Source organism: Lathamus discolor, chromosome 2 (assembly GCF_037157495.1).
Source record: "Lathamus discolor isolate bLatDis1 chromosome 2, bLatDis1.hap1, whole genome shotgun sequence".
Taxonomy (NCBI): Eukaryota; Metazoa; Chordata; class Aves; order Psittaciformes; family Psittacidae; genus Lathamus; species Lathamus discolor.
In genome coordinates this window covers 76,456,054-76,472,859 of record NC_088885.1, presented here as the reverse complement: position 1 = coordinate 76,472,859, position 16,806 = coordinate 76,456,054, and the positions used below count along the sequence as shown (strand labels likewise).

General features: G+C 37.0%; 1 protein-coding gene across 2 annotated transcripts in view; it reads right to left on the bottom strand.

The window, feature by feature from the left end:
• The window catches only part of DROSHA (drosha ribonuclease III), a 71,804-nt gene that overhangs the window by 36,579 nt on the left and 18,419 nt on the right, over positions 1-16,806 (bottom strand). For both annotated transcript variants that reach the window (XM_065667552.1, XM_065667554.1), the window contains exons 11-15: positions 15,955-16,036; positions 14,592-14,666; positions 11,017-11,186; positions 5,908-6,032; positions 2,697-2,796 (exon numbers count right to left, since the gene is read on the bottom strand). In XM_065667552.1, coding sequence (XP_065523624.1) covers positions 2,697-2,796; positions 5,908-6,032; positions 11,017-11,186; positions 14,592-14,666; positions 15,955-16,036 — 552 coding nt within the window. The remainder of the gene's footprint in view (positions 1-2,696; positions 2,797-5,907; positions 6,033-11,016; positions 11,187-14,591; positions 14,667-15,954; positions 16,037-16,806) is intronic.

The following is a 16,806-nucleotide window of genomic DNA, read 5'->3' as shown; positions in this document are numbered from 1 at the left end:
CAGGGAGAAAATGGACCTGTTGTGAAGGACGTTCTACAACAAAGCAGTATTAATGCACATGAGTGCCTCCACAATGTCCCTTTAAGGTTCAGTTTTAGTGAGCAGTTTCTAAGACTAGTCCAAGTCTTGTAGCTGCTAAGCCATAGACTTTCATGGATGTGCTGGAATACAGCATAGACAGTAGTTTTGGTAGACCAAAACTAGTCCTGGAGCCTATAATGATGAAATCTACTAATATTATTTAAATTAAAAAAAATAAATAAAAATCTGTTTTGCCTTGACCACTGGCTGTTTGGTATTGTGTAAAAAGTTTATTTGCCTCATGAAATTATGAAAGGGACAGAATCATTTAAAGATCTTTACAGAATTATTAAAAGAAAGTATTTTCTGTAAAAATGGAATGAAAGAAAACCAACTACAATAAATCATCCCTGGATCAGGATCTGGTTCCAATACTATACAGCCCCCCGGGTATGCAAGCTCCCCACACAGCATTCACTAATGGTAAAGACTCCCTTAGTGTTCTTCCTTCTTCAGAACACAAAACTTTTCAAAGCTTCATTCTTTTTCTCTTCCTCCTTTTCACTACAGGGCATGTGCTCAAAGCTGTCTCTTCCAAGCTTAAAATCTGAAGCCTGTGGGCATCTCTTGGAAGGAACAGGCTCCATCTTCTGTTCTGCAGAGACTCAGAGTGGTTCCAAGAGGAACATCTATCCAGATTCAGATTCATCAAATCTCAGACACCTCAACACTAAGATATCTAGGGCAGGACATTAGTTAGCCCTGGCTCCTTTTATACTCAATGAAGGGCGATAAATGGCTTTAAAAAAAAAAAAAAAAAAAAAGCATTTCTCTTCATTGCCTTCAAAGTGAGCCTTCAGATCCCAATTTATGCACCTGCTATAAATGCTCAAAGTTAGGTTGGAGGAACAAAGCCCCTGGCACAACCTTGTCACAAATAATAACATCTTACAATCTCACAGTAGTGAATGACTGACAGCATTCACAGAGGGAACAGAGATGCTTACAGTTCTGCAGCCCTTGTGCACTGTCTGAAATTTACATTTTGAGGCTGTGTCATTGGGTATTTTCTGAGACATATACTACAATGTTTGCCAAGACATGCCCACACTTTCAGGCTCACCAGCTCAGAAGCACTCCGGTTACTCATAACATATGATTCACAATCTTTAAAAGTCCATGTAACAATCAGGTGCAGCCCTACAGCTCCTTCTAAGTTATTGGTACTTCCACTGGCAAAATGCATAGGTTATGTTCACATAAAGCTTCTGCTTCAGGCTGATATGACTGATGGCAAAGTACTTGATAAACTCATTATCCTAGATAATATGGTCTAGCAACAAAAATCAGCACGCTGCACAGTAAGCGATAAATACCAAAGAAGCATTTTATCTTTCGAAGCAAAACATCATCACCCTTCTACATCCAATCCACTGCATTTTTACAAATAGCCACTAACCCCATAATGAAAAGATGTCCATAAAACAATGGTTTTCCCTTCTACTTGCTCTGAGTGTAGAAAGCTGTAGCAGACAAAATAGTCTCCTGTATGGACAAAATGTTTTTTCCTTACAACCGTGGCACAGTTACATCACAACATTGTGCTTTTTCCCTTGTTTACAAGTAAGGAAGCTAATGGCTTATTTAATATCAGCATAAATAAAATGTTAACCAAGATGCTTGCTCATGCAACAGCATATACTGTGCTTTGCAGTAGTAATAAAAACCAGGTGCAATGTCAAATGTATCAAACTTTTGCTGCAATCAAAGCCACACAACTAGCAAACAGGGGAAGACTTAATGATCCTCACAGGTCCTTTCCAACTCAGAATATTCTATGATTCTATGAATCATCAGGGTTTCTAATCAATAGATGAAAATACACCATCATTTAATTTAATTCGATCCGGTACCAAAAAAGTTAATTTCTCCTCTATGCATTCTTTATGTAAGTTGTCCAATTAAGAGTGCCTGGTAGACAAGCACCAGACAAATTCAAAGCTTCAGTCCAAATAGACACCTGAAAGAAGGTTGCTTTATTCTATATTTAAATTACTTTATTTTTCTCATTTTAATTCCCAATTGGTTGAGCATCTGCATTTAGGAAATGTCTTTTGCTCATCACTTTGGGGATGGGAAGGGGGCAGGGGGGAGAGAGATACAAAAGACAAAAATTGAACAAATACCTCATTTTTCATTAAAGACTGTTGAACATAACAACCAGATGATTTTGCTTCAAAGATCTTAAGAAATGTCACTAAGACTGCCTAATAATTTACAGCTTAAAACCATGCACAAGCATGGCAGTTTTTATCTCAGCAGAGAAATGTTTAAAATTATGAGCCAGTTAAAAGTGCACTCAGAAATAAAAAGTCCTTCTCTATGCTAATTCTTGAAACCATTAATGGCAATAGCTATAAAGAAGTTATAGTTCTATAATGATCATTTCTATAATAGGGTAAAAAACTTTCAGTAATTTGACAGCTAGAAAAGGGAAAAAAAAAAATAAATCCATTCACTAACAAGAAAAGATAAAAATAAAATCAGTGCTAACAGCCCAAAAAGGAAATCTTTCGTGAAGGATTTCTATTGTTTCCATAAACAGGGCAGTCATACGGCTTTGTTCCATCCAGAATTACCGTTCTTCATTACCAGTATAGGAAGGTCCACCATACCTCTCTTTGTGATAATTTCTGTTTATCAGCCTGTTTGACTTTGGGACTATTAGCCAGCAGGTGACGCAGCTTCACGTAACTCTTCCACAGCTTTTGGTATCTGAAGGACAAAACCAGAAAACAAATATTTTGGTCAATACAACAGTCTCTCTCATCTTTTGTCCTTATGAACACACCAGCTGTTAATAATGCATCCATATATACACACATTGCCTACAAGTATCTTTTTGCTCCAGAAAAAGTCTCAAAGTATTTTCTAAGAACACTGACAGTGTCTCTGCAGTTGTTCCAGTGGGGCAGACACAGGAGCAGACAGGAGGCATTAGTGTGCAGTGAGGTGAATAGCAAAATTCAGAGCAGAACCCAGGTCTCCTAGACACCCACCCTTCCTCTCCAAAGGGCCATGCCTACATGTTGATAAGATTTGCCCACGTTCCAGGTGAAAATTCTCTCTTCTCTCAACAAGGTTTACTTACCATTCACTGAAAAGCAGTAGTAACCTTTCCCAGGAAGCATCTGTCTGTACACTGGCTGAAACATTTCAGTGAAGCACATCAAGAGGAACTCTATAAGTCATGTGCAACATGAAGTAATTCTCTGAACTGTGAAATAAAAGCTTAGCTCCCTATGGGTTTGTGCTTAATGGAAACAGCAAGTCAAGTTTCCTCTGTAGTTAGCACATACTTAAGGTTTCTGCTTTTCTCCAGCTGTCTAGCCTTTTCTAATTTTGGGGGTATCTAACCACACATGAACTTCAGTAACAGAACTTTTTCCTTGGTGGTAGTTCCTCTGTGATCTAGTACAGATTTTCACAAAACTTGTAAGAACTTACTCTGTTATAATTATACACAACATCCCACCTTTACATTCAGCTGCAACTGATCAACAGGTTCAAAAGTTACTACGGGAGGAGCGACCAAGAGGATTATGACATTCTTAAGTACCTTGTGTACTTCAGAAACAATGCTATCTTCAGAATAACTATCATCTCTGTAGAGTTTTTTCAAGAAAACCCATAAACCCAGACTTCTAAGAAGAAGCAGGGAAACAGAGGACAGAAGGAAGAAGTCTACCCAAGTAACTTATTTCCTTTAATATTTACATTGTACAAGACGACCCTCTTCAGCCTCACCTTAGAGAAGTGGTTTTAGTAGAAAGTTACAAATGCAAAGCAGAAAATGAAGCAGCAGCTCTTCTATGATTTGAAAATCTTCCCAGCATCCCACATTCTCAGGCGCACAAATGGATCTTTTCTTATTGGCATTTTTTTCCACAGCTATTTCTCTGCAGCATTATTGAATGTATACTCTCTGCCTCCAGAGATGCTGATATTTTTTTTAGTCTACAGATACATCTGAAATGGTCAAGCCACAGATTTTTCTTATGTTCTGTTCTCCACATTTCTGCAATCTGCAGAACAACGCACCTATTTCTGACAAATTCCCATCCAAAGAAGAAAAATGAGCTAATGAATGAATCAGCTACACAGAAGACATATAAATGCCATGAGGTTTCAACCCAAACCCCAAAACCTGAAATTATTACATACAATCTATGTTTTACTACTAATACTAATGTGGGTGTAAAAGACTTTGTTATTGCTGTTAAATTTGGCAATTAATAATCAGATTACAACAACAAAAACTTTGTATTTGAACTGAATAAAAAAACACACTGGAGGAAAGTCTTTTCTTGGCATTACCTATTTCATGCAAACGCCAAAGTTCAGCCTGAGATTTATGAAGAGGTCTTTCACAAAAACTACTTTGTTACTTTGAGGAAAAGAAGCACACCTAAATTATGTAAGCAGCTATAGGGGAAAAAAAAATTTAAAGAAAATTAAAATAAAGTGTGGGAAGAACAATTTTTGTGTCTTTATACTGTTTTCAATGCAAGGCACTAGAAGTTTACCGGTATTAAGTGATTTTGCATCAAAATAGAGGTGGTTCTTTTGTTCTTTAATTATTTTACTTTTATGGATAAGAAAACTAAAAGATGAGGAAGATTAAAAGTCATGCTCAAAGCCAAAAGAAAATACATTGTTTTCTCGATAAGCACTCACTCTTCTCATTTCCCACAATATTAAGTCTAGCATTCTCAGCAGGCAGTTGTAGAAGAATACATCTGTCATACATGCACATTATAACTGTTATGGCCTCAAAACTACAGGTGAAATCCAACATCCTTGAAAGACACTGGAATGCATGAGGAAAAAAAGACAACTGCAACTATATATGCATTAGAAGTTTTATACTGTTATTCAGATCTCCAAATCACTGAAAAAGTCCATGAAATGTCAGAAATTAAGAAAAGAATTGTGAACAAAATCCAGCAATCACTTCTATGCCACTACACAAACCCACAATGAAAGAGTATTGCTCGCTTTGCCTGAAGTTCTGATTCCGCTTCCACTCCTTCACTACATTCCTCCCAATCTCTATGAGGATATAAAAGGTACAGAGAAAAGCAGCATGGATGCAACAGCTTCCAAGCTAGGAAACAGTTGCATAGACTCAATTTTTCAAGGCATAGGAAGAGACAACTAAGTAGGATATGGCAGGGTGCAAAAATCAAATTTCATTAAGAAAGCAAACAGAAAATGGCTATTTTCTTCCTTATTAGATATAAGACCTCAAAAGCGTTGAATTAAATGATCAAGTAGCAGCTCTGAAACAAAAGTGAGTTCTTTTTCATACAATTCACAATGGTGCTGGGAAAGTGATTACCCTGTCATTAGCATAAAAAGACGCAAACAGTAATTTGTGAAATTTTGAAAAGGAAGTTCCATTCAGGGTTGTTAAAATGATCTAAATACATCCTCTAGCACAGAAGTCCATATATTTTGGAAGCCTGGGTAAGTATTTCTTCCCCTCTGCCTTCCTGTTACACTATTCTATCTGAACAACTGGCAACTGGCCTTTCAGAGAAATATCATGGAGCTTGAGGAACCTTTGGTCTGACCTAGAAAAGCTGTTTTCAGATTGAGAAATTTCCTACTGCACATGCATGAATTTACTCCAGCAGATCCTAAACGATGCCAGAAAAAAGAAGTTACACCAGATATTCTCTAATTTACAAAAGCTTGTGTGCAATGTCATAAGCACTAAGCTGTACATTGGACTCAATTAGGTACATAAACAAGCCCTATTTAGGCCACAAATGACAGCAGTAATGAGCTTCCGAATGAAAGATGTAAGGAAAAGCATCTTACTGAGGATCTCCAGCATAACTGAGTTGAGCAGGTCGTATTCCGAAGTGGACAATAATAGGGAAAGTAATTACATCAGAATTGAACTGTTCTCGGTCCAGCTGATCAATACGAACTGAGCTGGGTTTCTAGGAGAAAAAACAAAATACACTTAATTGACAATAGCTCCATGGAAAATAAATTGCCTGTAGCTGACACTACCCAAGAACTACGAAGCAACAATATTCCAAGTTTACTAAAATACACATAAAACTAATCATTAATATCATAATAAATGTTTGGCAATGACAATGTCTGAAATGAAGTTAATCAACTTAGCACTTTCAGTGAAAAAAGGAGTCATGAAGTCATGAAATTTACAGTTAGATTATTTCCAAGAGTTTAAGGAAATTTTCTTCAGTCAAACATCACACAGGAAATTAAGTCAGGATTAGCATTCTGGCATCCAAGCTCTCACATGCGTGAGTAGTTCGCTAAGATCAGGTTACCTTCTCTAATTTTGGTTCTGTTCCTGATTTCCCAAGCAAGAGAAGCCATTATTAGATCCATTCAATCACACCAACTAAACAGAATTTAAAAAATCTGTCATGCTACTCTTAGAAAGGGTTCTTGGCTGATGCGTACAGAGGAATACAGTCTTGTATGATGAGGGGACTTCTTTTTACACTTCCAAATACAAGTTTGGGTATTTTTAGTTAAAAAGGAGAGTGTAGAAAGTAGCAACTTTTGTTAAATATACCTCTAAAAAAATACAGAGAATGAGTAACTGCACATCACTGTAGAAGACATGCTCCTAATAGAGCTCTTGACCATTTATCTAACATATTTAAAAACTCAGCCGAAGCTGCACAGTTTGTCTCCAAGTAAACTATCTCCATTACTTGGCAAGCTACTTTGTTATGTGCCTGCTTATTCCCCACTTTGCAATCAGCTAGATGAGGCCATTATTTTCTGCTTGCCTAAGGTTTCAGAAAAAGGCCATTACTTCTAGTTATCCACTTCTCAAAACTTCTAATTTAGCATTGTGAATTTCTTGAAGATGAGTTTCAGAGTTACGAAAACAGCTCCCACCATTCTTTTCACAAAACAGTAAGAACTGTGTCAGGAGCAAAGCCTTCACCTTTCAAACCATCTTGGTTGAACTGTTCACAGGAATCATGTTCTGCATGGATAAGCAAAGTCGATTCTACAAATAAAAGTAAGCCTCATCAGGTGGCCACATTTCCAATATATACTAGAAAAACAAAAACTTACTTAAAAATTTGACATTCAGATAAAGAAACATTTTCTAAGGTAAAAATGCTTATTAGCTTCCCTTTGGACATGATGACTGAACATAAGGTTATATAGGCTGAGGAAGGTGGGGCTGTTCAGCCTGGAGAAGAAGGCTGTGTGGAGACCTCACAGAAGCCTTCCAGTACCTGAAGGGGGCCTATAGGGGTGCTGGGGAGGGACTCTTCGTCAGGGACTGTAGTGACAGGACAAGGGGTAATGGGTTAAAACTTAAACAGGGGAAGTTTAGATTGGAGATAAGGAGGAAATTCTTTCCTGTTAGGGTGCTGAGGCACTGGAATAGGTTGCCCCGGGAGGTTGTCAGTGCTCCATCCCTGACAGTGTTCAAGGCCAGGTTGGATGAAGCCTTGGGTGGGATGGTTTAGTGTGAGATGTCCCTGCCCATGGCAGGGGGGTTGGAACTAGATGATCTCGAGGTTCTGTCCAACCCTAACTATTCTATGATTCTATGATCTCCCCAGCTGAAACACAAGAGGGGGTGGAAAAAATGCTCATGCTGCCTGGTTTAAAAAACATATATAAAAAAGACAATGTTTTCCCCACAGCACTTCCAATAAAACACATGGGGAGGATTTGTAAGCAGGCAGAATGATGTTCTCTAAACCACAGCTTAAAGTCCTGAAATTTAAGTTTATCTGTTTTTTTGGGGTTTGCACAAAGCCAATTTCAGAAATTTTTATCTTCACGAAAGCTGTTCATTGGTTCTCCCCTCTTTTAACATTAACAAGGAACTTCTCCCATCCCTGTCCCCCTCAAAAAAAAAAAATTTCCTACACAACTACTCTATGAACCGAGGTGGCAAAATATAATTAGCAGAATATGAAACAAGAATTATACTCAATACACCAATTATATATATTTTTTTAAATACAGACAATATTCTTCTGTTCAAATGTTTCATATTTTAGATACTTAAACAGAAGTAAACTGATCCTCAAGAGTGTGAAAGGGAGAAGAGTTTTCAATATGCTTATAGCAGGGTCTGTGTGAAATACGTGGCTTCAGGATCACTCAAAACCAGACCATTTATGACACTGCCTTGGAGTTTTGTCACCCACACATGCCTGATAACAACCAGGACAAAGGAACTCCATTAAAACTTAATCACAATTGTTCCTTCACTGACGGTTAAGACAAGGGTGTAGCTAGACTATGCTTTTTCCCTTTAGCAGAGCAAACACTAGCTTCCTCTCTGGTGCTGTTTCTGAAGGTTAAATGAACAAATAGCACCATAAAGAAACATACAATATAAAACATGCACCAGCAAACAAGATGCAAGGAAATTTATCCCTGCATTCTTTCAAATGTGCTGTGAGAGAACTTGTAGTAATTACAACCTTGCTTTTAAAAATCTCATCAAAACCGAAGAAATTCTTACAGAACAGAGGCCCACTACTTTTCTTTCCTAATCTAAACCTCATCAATCAAGGCTTTGCTGGTATTAGAAGACAGGATGACATTACATGCAGATGTAGTACAAAAGATGATAAAATACACCTGTATTTGAACTACAGAAAAAAGCAGCAATATTTTAGGAAGAATAAAGTATTAAAGAGGATTAAAATTTGTGAACCCTTAAATCTATTCCAACACAAGTTTCACAGAACTAATGAAACACCGTGAGTAACTTAAATAATGCTGAACATTGTTAGTTGTTTAAGCACATAGGATTTATATGCCTATCAAAGTTTTTTTCTCTTCTCCATCATGCAAATATATATCCTGTCGGTTCGGTTGTTTTGTTTTTTCTTTTAACTAAAATACATATATAAAACCTAGATCTGCTCACAAGAGGAATTATTATTTCTGAAGTGATGTTGTGGAGGAAAGCAGCAAAATAAAATTTAGTTGGTTTACTTTGTTGTGTCAAGTGCATGAAACTGAACTGAGGAGCTGTCATTTTCTCACACTTTCACATTGTCTCTTATAACAGAACTGTTTTATCTTCTAACACTGTAAAATGCACAGAAAATGCTTTCATACTCAGTAGAATATGCTGCAATGAACAAAAAATCCATAAACTAAGAAAGTCATTGCAATCTTCTTGAGAAAAAACATGTTCTAATGATGGCATTAAACTTGACAACGCTTCAACGTGCTGCAGATTTCTTTTATACTTACTTATTTTGATGTCCACACACATCTCTAAAAACATTGTCTTGTAGAATGCAAAGTTTGTCAGTAAAAATCACAGAAAATCTCGAAATTCACAATACCACTCACAAACTGCACAGCCTTGTGAATACAGACATTCACAGTTCAGTGATTCAAGGAACAAACACATATACGTTCCTTCATAGAATAGTTAAGGCTGGAAAGGACTTAAAGATCATACAGCTCCAACCCCCCTGCCAAGGGCAGAGACACCATACGCTAGACTCTGTCCAACATGGCCTTTAACACTGCTACAGATGGAACATTTCATGCTAAACAAAAAAAGCAAGTTTTCAGCTAGATGAAATCAGCATATCTTCATCAAGACCACTGAAGTTATGTTAGCATACACCATTCAGATGCTGACAACTTGTGCACTAGCACCTATCTTGTATCACAGAAACCACAAGCAATGGTAAACATTTAAGGCTGTCCAATAATTTCTATAATGAGATTCTAGGTTAGCCCTCAGTTTTAACCAGCTCAGGTAGAATTTTCCATACCAAGAGTTCATGTATACTCTGTATTTCATGTTCCCATAGATAATCTTATTTTCCTTTTGGTTTAGGAAGTTTTAGCCAGTGCAAAACTGCGCAGAATTAAATAAAGGGAAAAATAAATTAACCTGCCCAAGTTATGATTACCTTATAAAGTAGTTTACTAAATATAATGGCACCATACTTAAAAATATGAACTTGAAAAATATAATTAGGGCTCATCATGGCTGCAGTCTGGGGACAGGTTTATCAGATAGCAAACAAAATTTCCCCATAGGCGTGTTATCAAGTCACACTTTTTCTGCTGGAGCTAAGAAGTTAAGCTATAATAAAGAAAGAAAATTAAGTCAGAGGAAGAAAGGTGTTACAACAAAGAAAGCTGGATGGCAGCCTATAATATAAGGTCCAAAACATGCCTCTAGTGCTGAGATACCACTGCAATACTGATAAAACCACACAGAGAGAACCCTGCAGCTTTTGGTGGACATCATCTATTCTTGTGACCCACATTTCTTAAGTGTGAAAGTTAGAAAAACGGGCTAAATTCATATAACACTGGAGTTGAAAGGAGCTGTGTTTTAAAATACTAATTTTTTCACAAATAATAAGGCCATGGGGGTTTCAAGCTTGGCACTGAAAATTAATGGATGCATTCATTAATGTACACAGAGTTCCTCAGTGTAAGTGAGAACAACACAGAAAATGTGGAAAAAAGACACATAGGCAGAAAACACCTTTTCCATATTCAGGGCAGTCTGGATAGAGTACTCTATCTAGATCTATGGGGTCAAAAGAGGAAGATGAAAGAGAATAGCAAATAGTTACTAATTCTCAGGTCCTGTGTCAGGAAAAAGAAAATGAGATCACACAAACAGTCTGAGAAAATAAGACAGCAGGGGAGAAAACTACAGTTTCAAATACATAAAATTTAGCCATTCCTTTTAACATGCACATTGAAACAGTGCTTATCTGGAAATCTGCCCTTAAGCAGAGCAGCAGAAGGTGCAATTCTTCTCATGGTTAGAACAAGTCAATGGAGTGTTCCTATAGCAATCTGCAATTGTCACCGGTCATCTTTTCCCTTTCTAATTCAGCCTGCAGCAATCTTTCTGAAACGAGACATGTACGCATCATTGGGTTGTTCACAAAACAGAATTATTCGCTCTACCATGCCAGGGCTGGTAACAATCATCCCTTTGCATTCTTCTGCATATTTCTGCCATTCCAGTTCTTCCCACTGAAGCATGTTGGCAATCTCCTCTTCAGGCACCAGAGCTTTACTGCATCGTAACAAGTAGAGAAGAATCTGATGCATTGATAGTACTTCTTTCCCTCCGTCTTAAAAACAAAAATAAATAAACCACATTTCAGGTATTTACTCTCCTAAAGCATGAGCAAAACAGAAAATATGCAGAACACATGAAATATTTGGATGAGCAAAACGAAATGCAAAATGCTTAAGCAGTTTGACAAATATGAAGGCAATGTTTTATTGATGAATACTGCACATACATACACTTAGCTAAAACTGGAAGCAGTAACGGTAATGGAAGCAAGAGTAACGGTTTCATCATACTATAAAGCTGAAGTTTCTAACTTGCCTGAAAAAACTTTAAAATGAGTAGTCAGACCAATCAGTTATATTGTCCAGTTACATCTTCCTTTTCACACTTTTATCATTCTTTTTATAACAATAGTTAAAAAGCCTTTAGGCATTTCTGCAGCTTTTTTAAAGAACACTCAAAATTTTACGGGATACTTCTAGACTGATGTAACAAGTTATCCTTGCATTTTAAGCTCATCTGTAGTGCTTACATTCTGTACCTGCAGTAATGAAGACTAAAGAGCCACATGTCGTCTTCTGTCACTACATGAACCAAGGGCATGTGAAAACTACTAAATATTTCTGAAACCTCAGGAAACATGAACAGCAAACGGTGCTTATAACAAAGGAAGACAGTATAATAAACATCTGACTGGCTCCAGGTAGCCAATTACAGATATGAAAATGCAAACAGGGAAGATGAGTGACAGTCCTGACAGACTGCTACCCGCTGACTACTCAAATTCAGTATGTCTGCTCATATGAGTAAAAAGATAGATACATTACTACAGTGCTTTAATTCTGACACACATCTCTCTGACCCCCACCTTCACCAACAGGGTATTAATCTGTAGGTATGGAGGCATCTTGAAGTTTCATCCCCACCGAGCACAAATGTTGATTTCCCTACACCAGGAAGCAGGAGCAATCTGATACCTGCCTCCGAGTACATTCTCTCTATCACTACATACACAAAAAAAGTAATGGAGGAAAAAGACAGAAGTAAAGACTTATAGCAATATTGAAGATGATGCCACAACACAGGGAATGTGTTCACAGGCACATAGGAAAAGCCTCACAGAACTGCTGCGTAATAGCTGTGCTGTGTAAGGTGATGTCCTCTACAAGACACGCAGGGGAACAAGCACTTCTCTTATTTCAGCTGGGATTACAATGCTATGGTACAGAAAAGATGAAAGGAAATGATATAACTTGGCCTCTCAGAACAATTAACCTCATTCAAACTCCAAGACACAATATTAAATGGGGAAAAATACACCCCAAACCTCACTGGAAACAGAAAATACTTTTAAATAGCTACAGGGGCAAATTTTTAAATATGCAAAGTTTTCCTTCGGATTAAAGGGGGACTCAGTTTACACGACTACTGTCTTTGTCAAGAGCTAGATCATACCATTACACAAGAGGTAGCCCATGTCCACCAATCACACACACAGAAAAAAACAAACGTGTAGCCTTATTGAAGGCCATGTACAGGAAGGGTAGAGGTCACTACAAATAGTGTGCTCAATAGCAGTTAGAGACCTGACCTTTCCTAGGTCAGAACATGCAGCATTTGGGACCTCAGATTTATTACTTTTTCCTATTCTTCTACTCTCAATATATTTATCACCATAAAAATCTACAACTATGAATACAATACATCAACTATTCTGCATGCTGTACATCTCTGACACTCAGTAAGCCTAGTATGATTAGCTCAAAGCTCAGAGCTGCCCCAAGGCCTGTCTCTTAAGTAATCTACATAGAAAACCTGACATCCCAAACCTCTTTATTTTCAGACCACATTAGAAAAATAAGAAAGAAAAGCAAATGGGATAGGAAAACAGCAATTCATTTTTATCTTTAAATAGACAGTTGATGTGGAGATGTGGAGATGATGTGGAGACCTGTTGTACTAACGTCTCCTTCGATTAGACATAGATAGTGTCTGCAAACACACCTGAAGGAAATAGATTCCTACTCTCTGGAAATTAAAAATTTCTAAGGATATCTCAAAAAATAATCAATACAAAATGCAAAATTGATTAAAAAAAAAACTGCCATAAATACGCTGAAAGGCAACTATATATGCAGTAATATTAAAAAAAAAAAAATGACATTTTTATAAAGAGTTAGAAGGCTGGGAACTTGAAGTGAAAGCACACAGGAATATATGCTATAGAGACTCATCTCTCCCTACAACAATACAAAAGCACAAAAAAAGCTGACTTCTGAACTAAACTAAAATAAATCCTAGTATAAAACCCCCAAACTAACAGGAAAACACTCTCAAGCTACACAAACCAGGCAGGTCAAACTTGTTCTCGTTTTGTGATGAGGTCAAGTTAATCAGCCACATGTGGCTTGATGGCTTATTTTGTAAATTGCTTCAGCAAAAGCAAATCAATGTTTGCTAGCAAGCCTCAGAGCTCTGCTTCTGATTGAACAGTGTTGTGTATCCAGGAAGCAACAACAATTAGAAATATAGTCATCTAGCCATCAGTACTCTCCACAGTAATGAGCCAAACCTCATTTAGCTACAGCAGTAATTAATATCTCAACTAAGTTTCAAAGCCCAGAGCAGAGAGAACCTCCAGGCCACAGCCCTCTTGACAAAGACTGTTCCATATCTCATCTGCTCCCTCAGTCCAGCAGATGAAATGCATCCTCTTGTCCACACAACACTTATGGTGCAATCACTGGCAAGATCTCAGCAGGACACATTTTCAATGGAGCCATGACATTTGTATCAACTGAATGACTGCCCTAGTATCTCAGGGATGTGTTAAATGCCTGTGTAAGCTGTTCACTCAAAATAAACATAATACTCCACACTAAAGTTTGTCCTTGGCTGGCAGGCTAGGGTTAGAACTGCACTGAATGGTGGTTTTATGTCTTTCACCATTTGCTTCAAAGTCTCAGTTTGCATTAAGAAAGTAACAAACAAAACAACATGTGCTCAGGAATGCCAGTCATGCTGACTCTCAAAACTGCACATCAAGAATTCTTGTAGAATCTCATGGTATACTGAAGAACAGAGGGGACATGAAAATCAATTTCACATGGGACATTAGGTAATAGCACTCCTTGAACGCCACAACTCCATCACAAGGCAAGACAAGGATGACTCAGCACTGCCTAAAATCACCATGACAGACAAAAGCTGAGACTTGGCCTGCCCGCCTCATCCTAGTTGAGTAAACTATCCACACTGCCAGTAAGCACTACAGACTTCAGGTGAAAGCACCGTATCCCTATACTGACTGAACCGTTTGCACTAAGTTGTGTTTTTTTTTTCTGAGGAGTGGGAAGGGGGGATGTGCTTTTGGGGGGACTTGTGGTTTGGTTTTCCTTTTTTTTTTGTTTTGTTTCATTTTAGATCTGATTACCATAAAGCTACACAATACAAACATTACCTGGAAGAAATCTCACAAATCGTGGCATGAAGTGAAATCTGGGACAGGAAACAGAATCATTTTCAAGTAAAGGACCTTAAATATGAAAAAATAAAATAAAAATATGAAAAGCAAAATATTTGCAAAAGAAGAAAAACAATGCAACCCTGCCACAAACAGAATCAGTAAACAGTGATTACACTTGATAGGGCTACGTTTCAATCAGAAAAATAACAAAATGCACAGTAGAGAGGAACAGAATAACAACTTCTAGCGAAAGCTTTTGCATGCACAATTTCAAAGAAAACTACAATAACTTTAAAAAGTATCTAACAAAACCATGCTATTTTTAATTAAAAGTGATAAAAAACTGTTTTATATAATTTGCTTAAGCTTTACAGACAGAAGCACTAGTTTATTAGTCCCTCCCTATTACTGGGGTGTTTTCTGGTTACAGTAACAAAAGATAACATCATGGAAATTTCCTTGTTATTTTATGACTTTTTTTCTTTTCATTTCCTACTTCATCATACAAAGCTTTTCATGGAAAGAAAAACAAAACCAGTAAGTACCTGGTGTTTAAAAAAGAAAGAATAATCAGAACCAGTGGTAAAAAAGTCAACATTGATATTATTATCAAACCAAAGAAGGCTACACAAAATGTTACCCATATGATGCTCAGTTTGACTGCACAAAGTGCAGAGCGCATCTCCACAGACAAAGTCAAGACACCAAAACACAGCTACAGATTCTGAAATTAAATTCCTTTGATATTCTGTTTTCTTTTAGACCAAGAGAAGTATCATCCCTCAAGTTCTTTTGTTGTAGTCTTCACAGAAACATGTATTTTCATCTTGTCAAGTCAAAACCATTCAGCTATAATGACATGTTATCCCTCTACAGCTGTATGTGACACTGCCTCGTATGTTGACTGTAGAGAAATAGCATACAAGTAACTTGTTTGTTAGCTCGTAAAACCAGAGAGAATAGTCTACCTGACACCTTAACTTTCAAAAGAGCATGCACATGATACTATGCAATATTAACACACAATAATATTTACTGTTTGATTAAAAGTATCAGGTTTGGATTAAGAAAGAAATTTAGTTTATATGCAAGAATACAGTGCTAAGTTTGCATATTTTAATTGCTCCAGTCCACATTAATGAACTCCAAAAGTTTTATCTTCCTGGGGAAGGGTAAGTTTGTCCCTCTATTATAAAACAGCATATGACTTCGTTCTTTTGAGGAGTCTCTCCACTTTTTTTTTCTTTTTACATCAAAGAGCCTAATAAAGCAATTTTATTTACAACAGTTACAAATAACTGTCATTTGGGTATGTTGGTTTGTTGTTGTTTTTTTTTTTTTCCCCTAAATAAGTTACCGTTAAGATTCCAGTCATACAGCTCCAAAATATCTTTGAATAGATACGAAGAGAACAGCTCAAGACCTCTCACACAAAAATTCTGGGAAAAAAAAAATAAACCAGAATTATAATTCTGTAATACTACAATACATACAGTGCCACCCACATATGAAATGAAAAAATAAATGAAATTGAATGAAAAATAAAAAATAAAAATAGAAAAACCCAGTGTCTTCGTATTTGCCAACCACTAGACACTGGGCTTTGGAAACAATATTGATAGATCTGTAATCATCTACTGCAACATAACACAGTGGTTTCTTCAGAAAGCACTGTAACTAAGACTCTATTCAATGTTCAAATCAACATAGTATAGGCAGGGGGTAGATTCTCATTAAGTGGGGAAGCAGCTCCTCCAAAGCAAGGGGCTTTCATTCAGCAATGAAGGAATCTAAGAAGCTTTCCTGAACAACAACAACAAAATCAGGATATAAATTCTACATGCATTATACTGGCCATAAATTCCACACCCCAAACACAACCTCCTTTGGAAGTAACTATTAGTATAGACAGTCTGCAAACAACACTGTAGCCAACTTCTGTAGCCGTTTAACCAGAAGTTCAAAAAATGTCCTATTTTCTATCTTGCCTGGTGGCCATTTACTGTTTTAGAACAAGATTTGGAGACAACACAGTAGATTCACTAACAAGAAATTAATTGCTTTGATCACATTAATCTTGCTGAGGAATTTCAGGGCTCTTGCATACATTTAGATGCTGTTGAGTCACACACCAAAAAAAAAGAGGTAACAAGAAAAAGAAATGTTAAGTATATGTGACTAAATTAAACACTGATCCTATCTTTGTAGT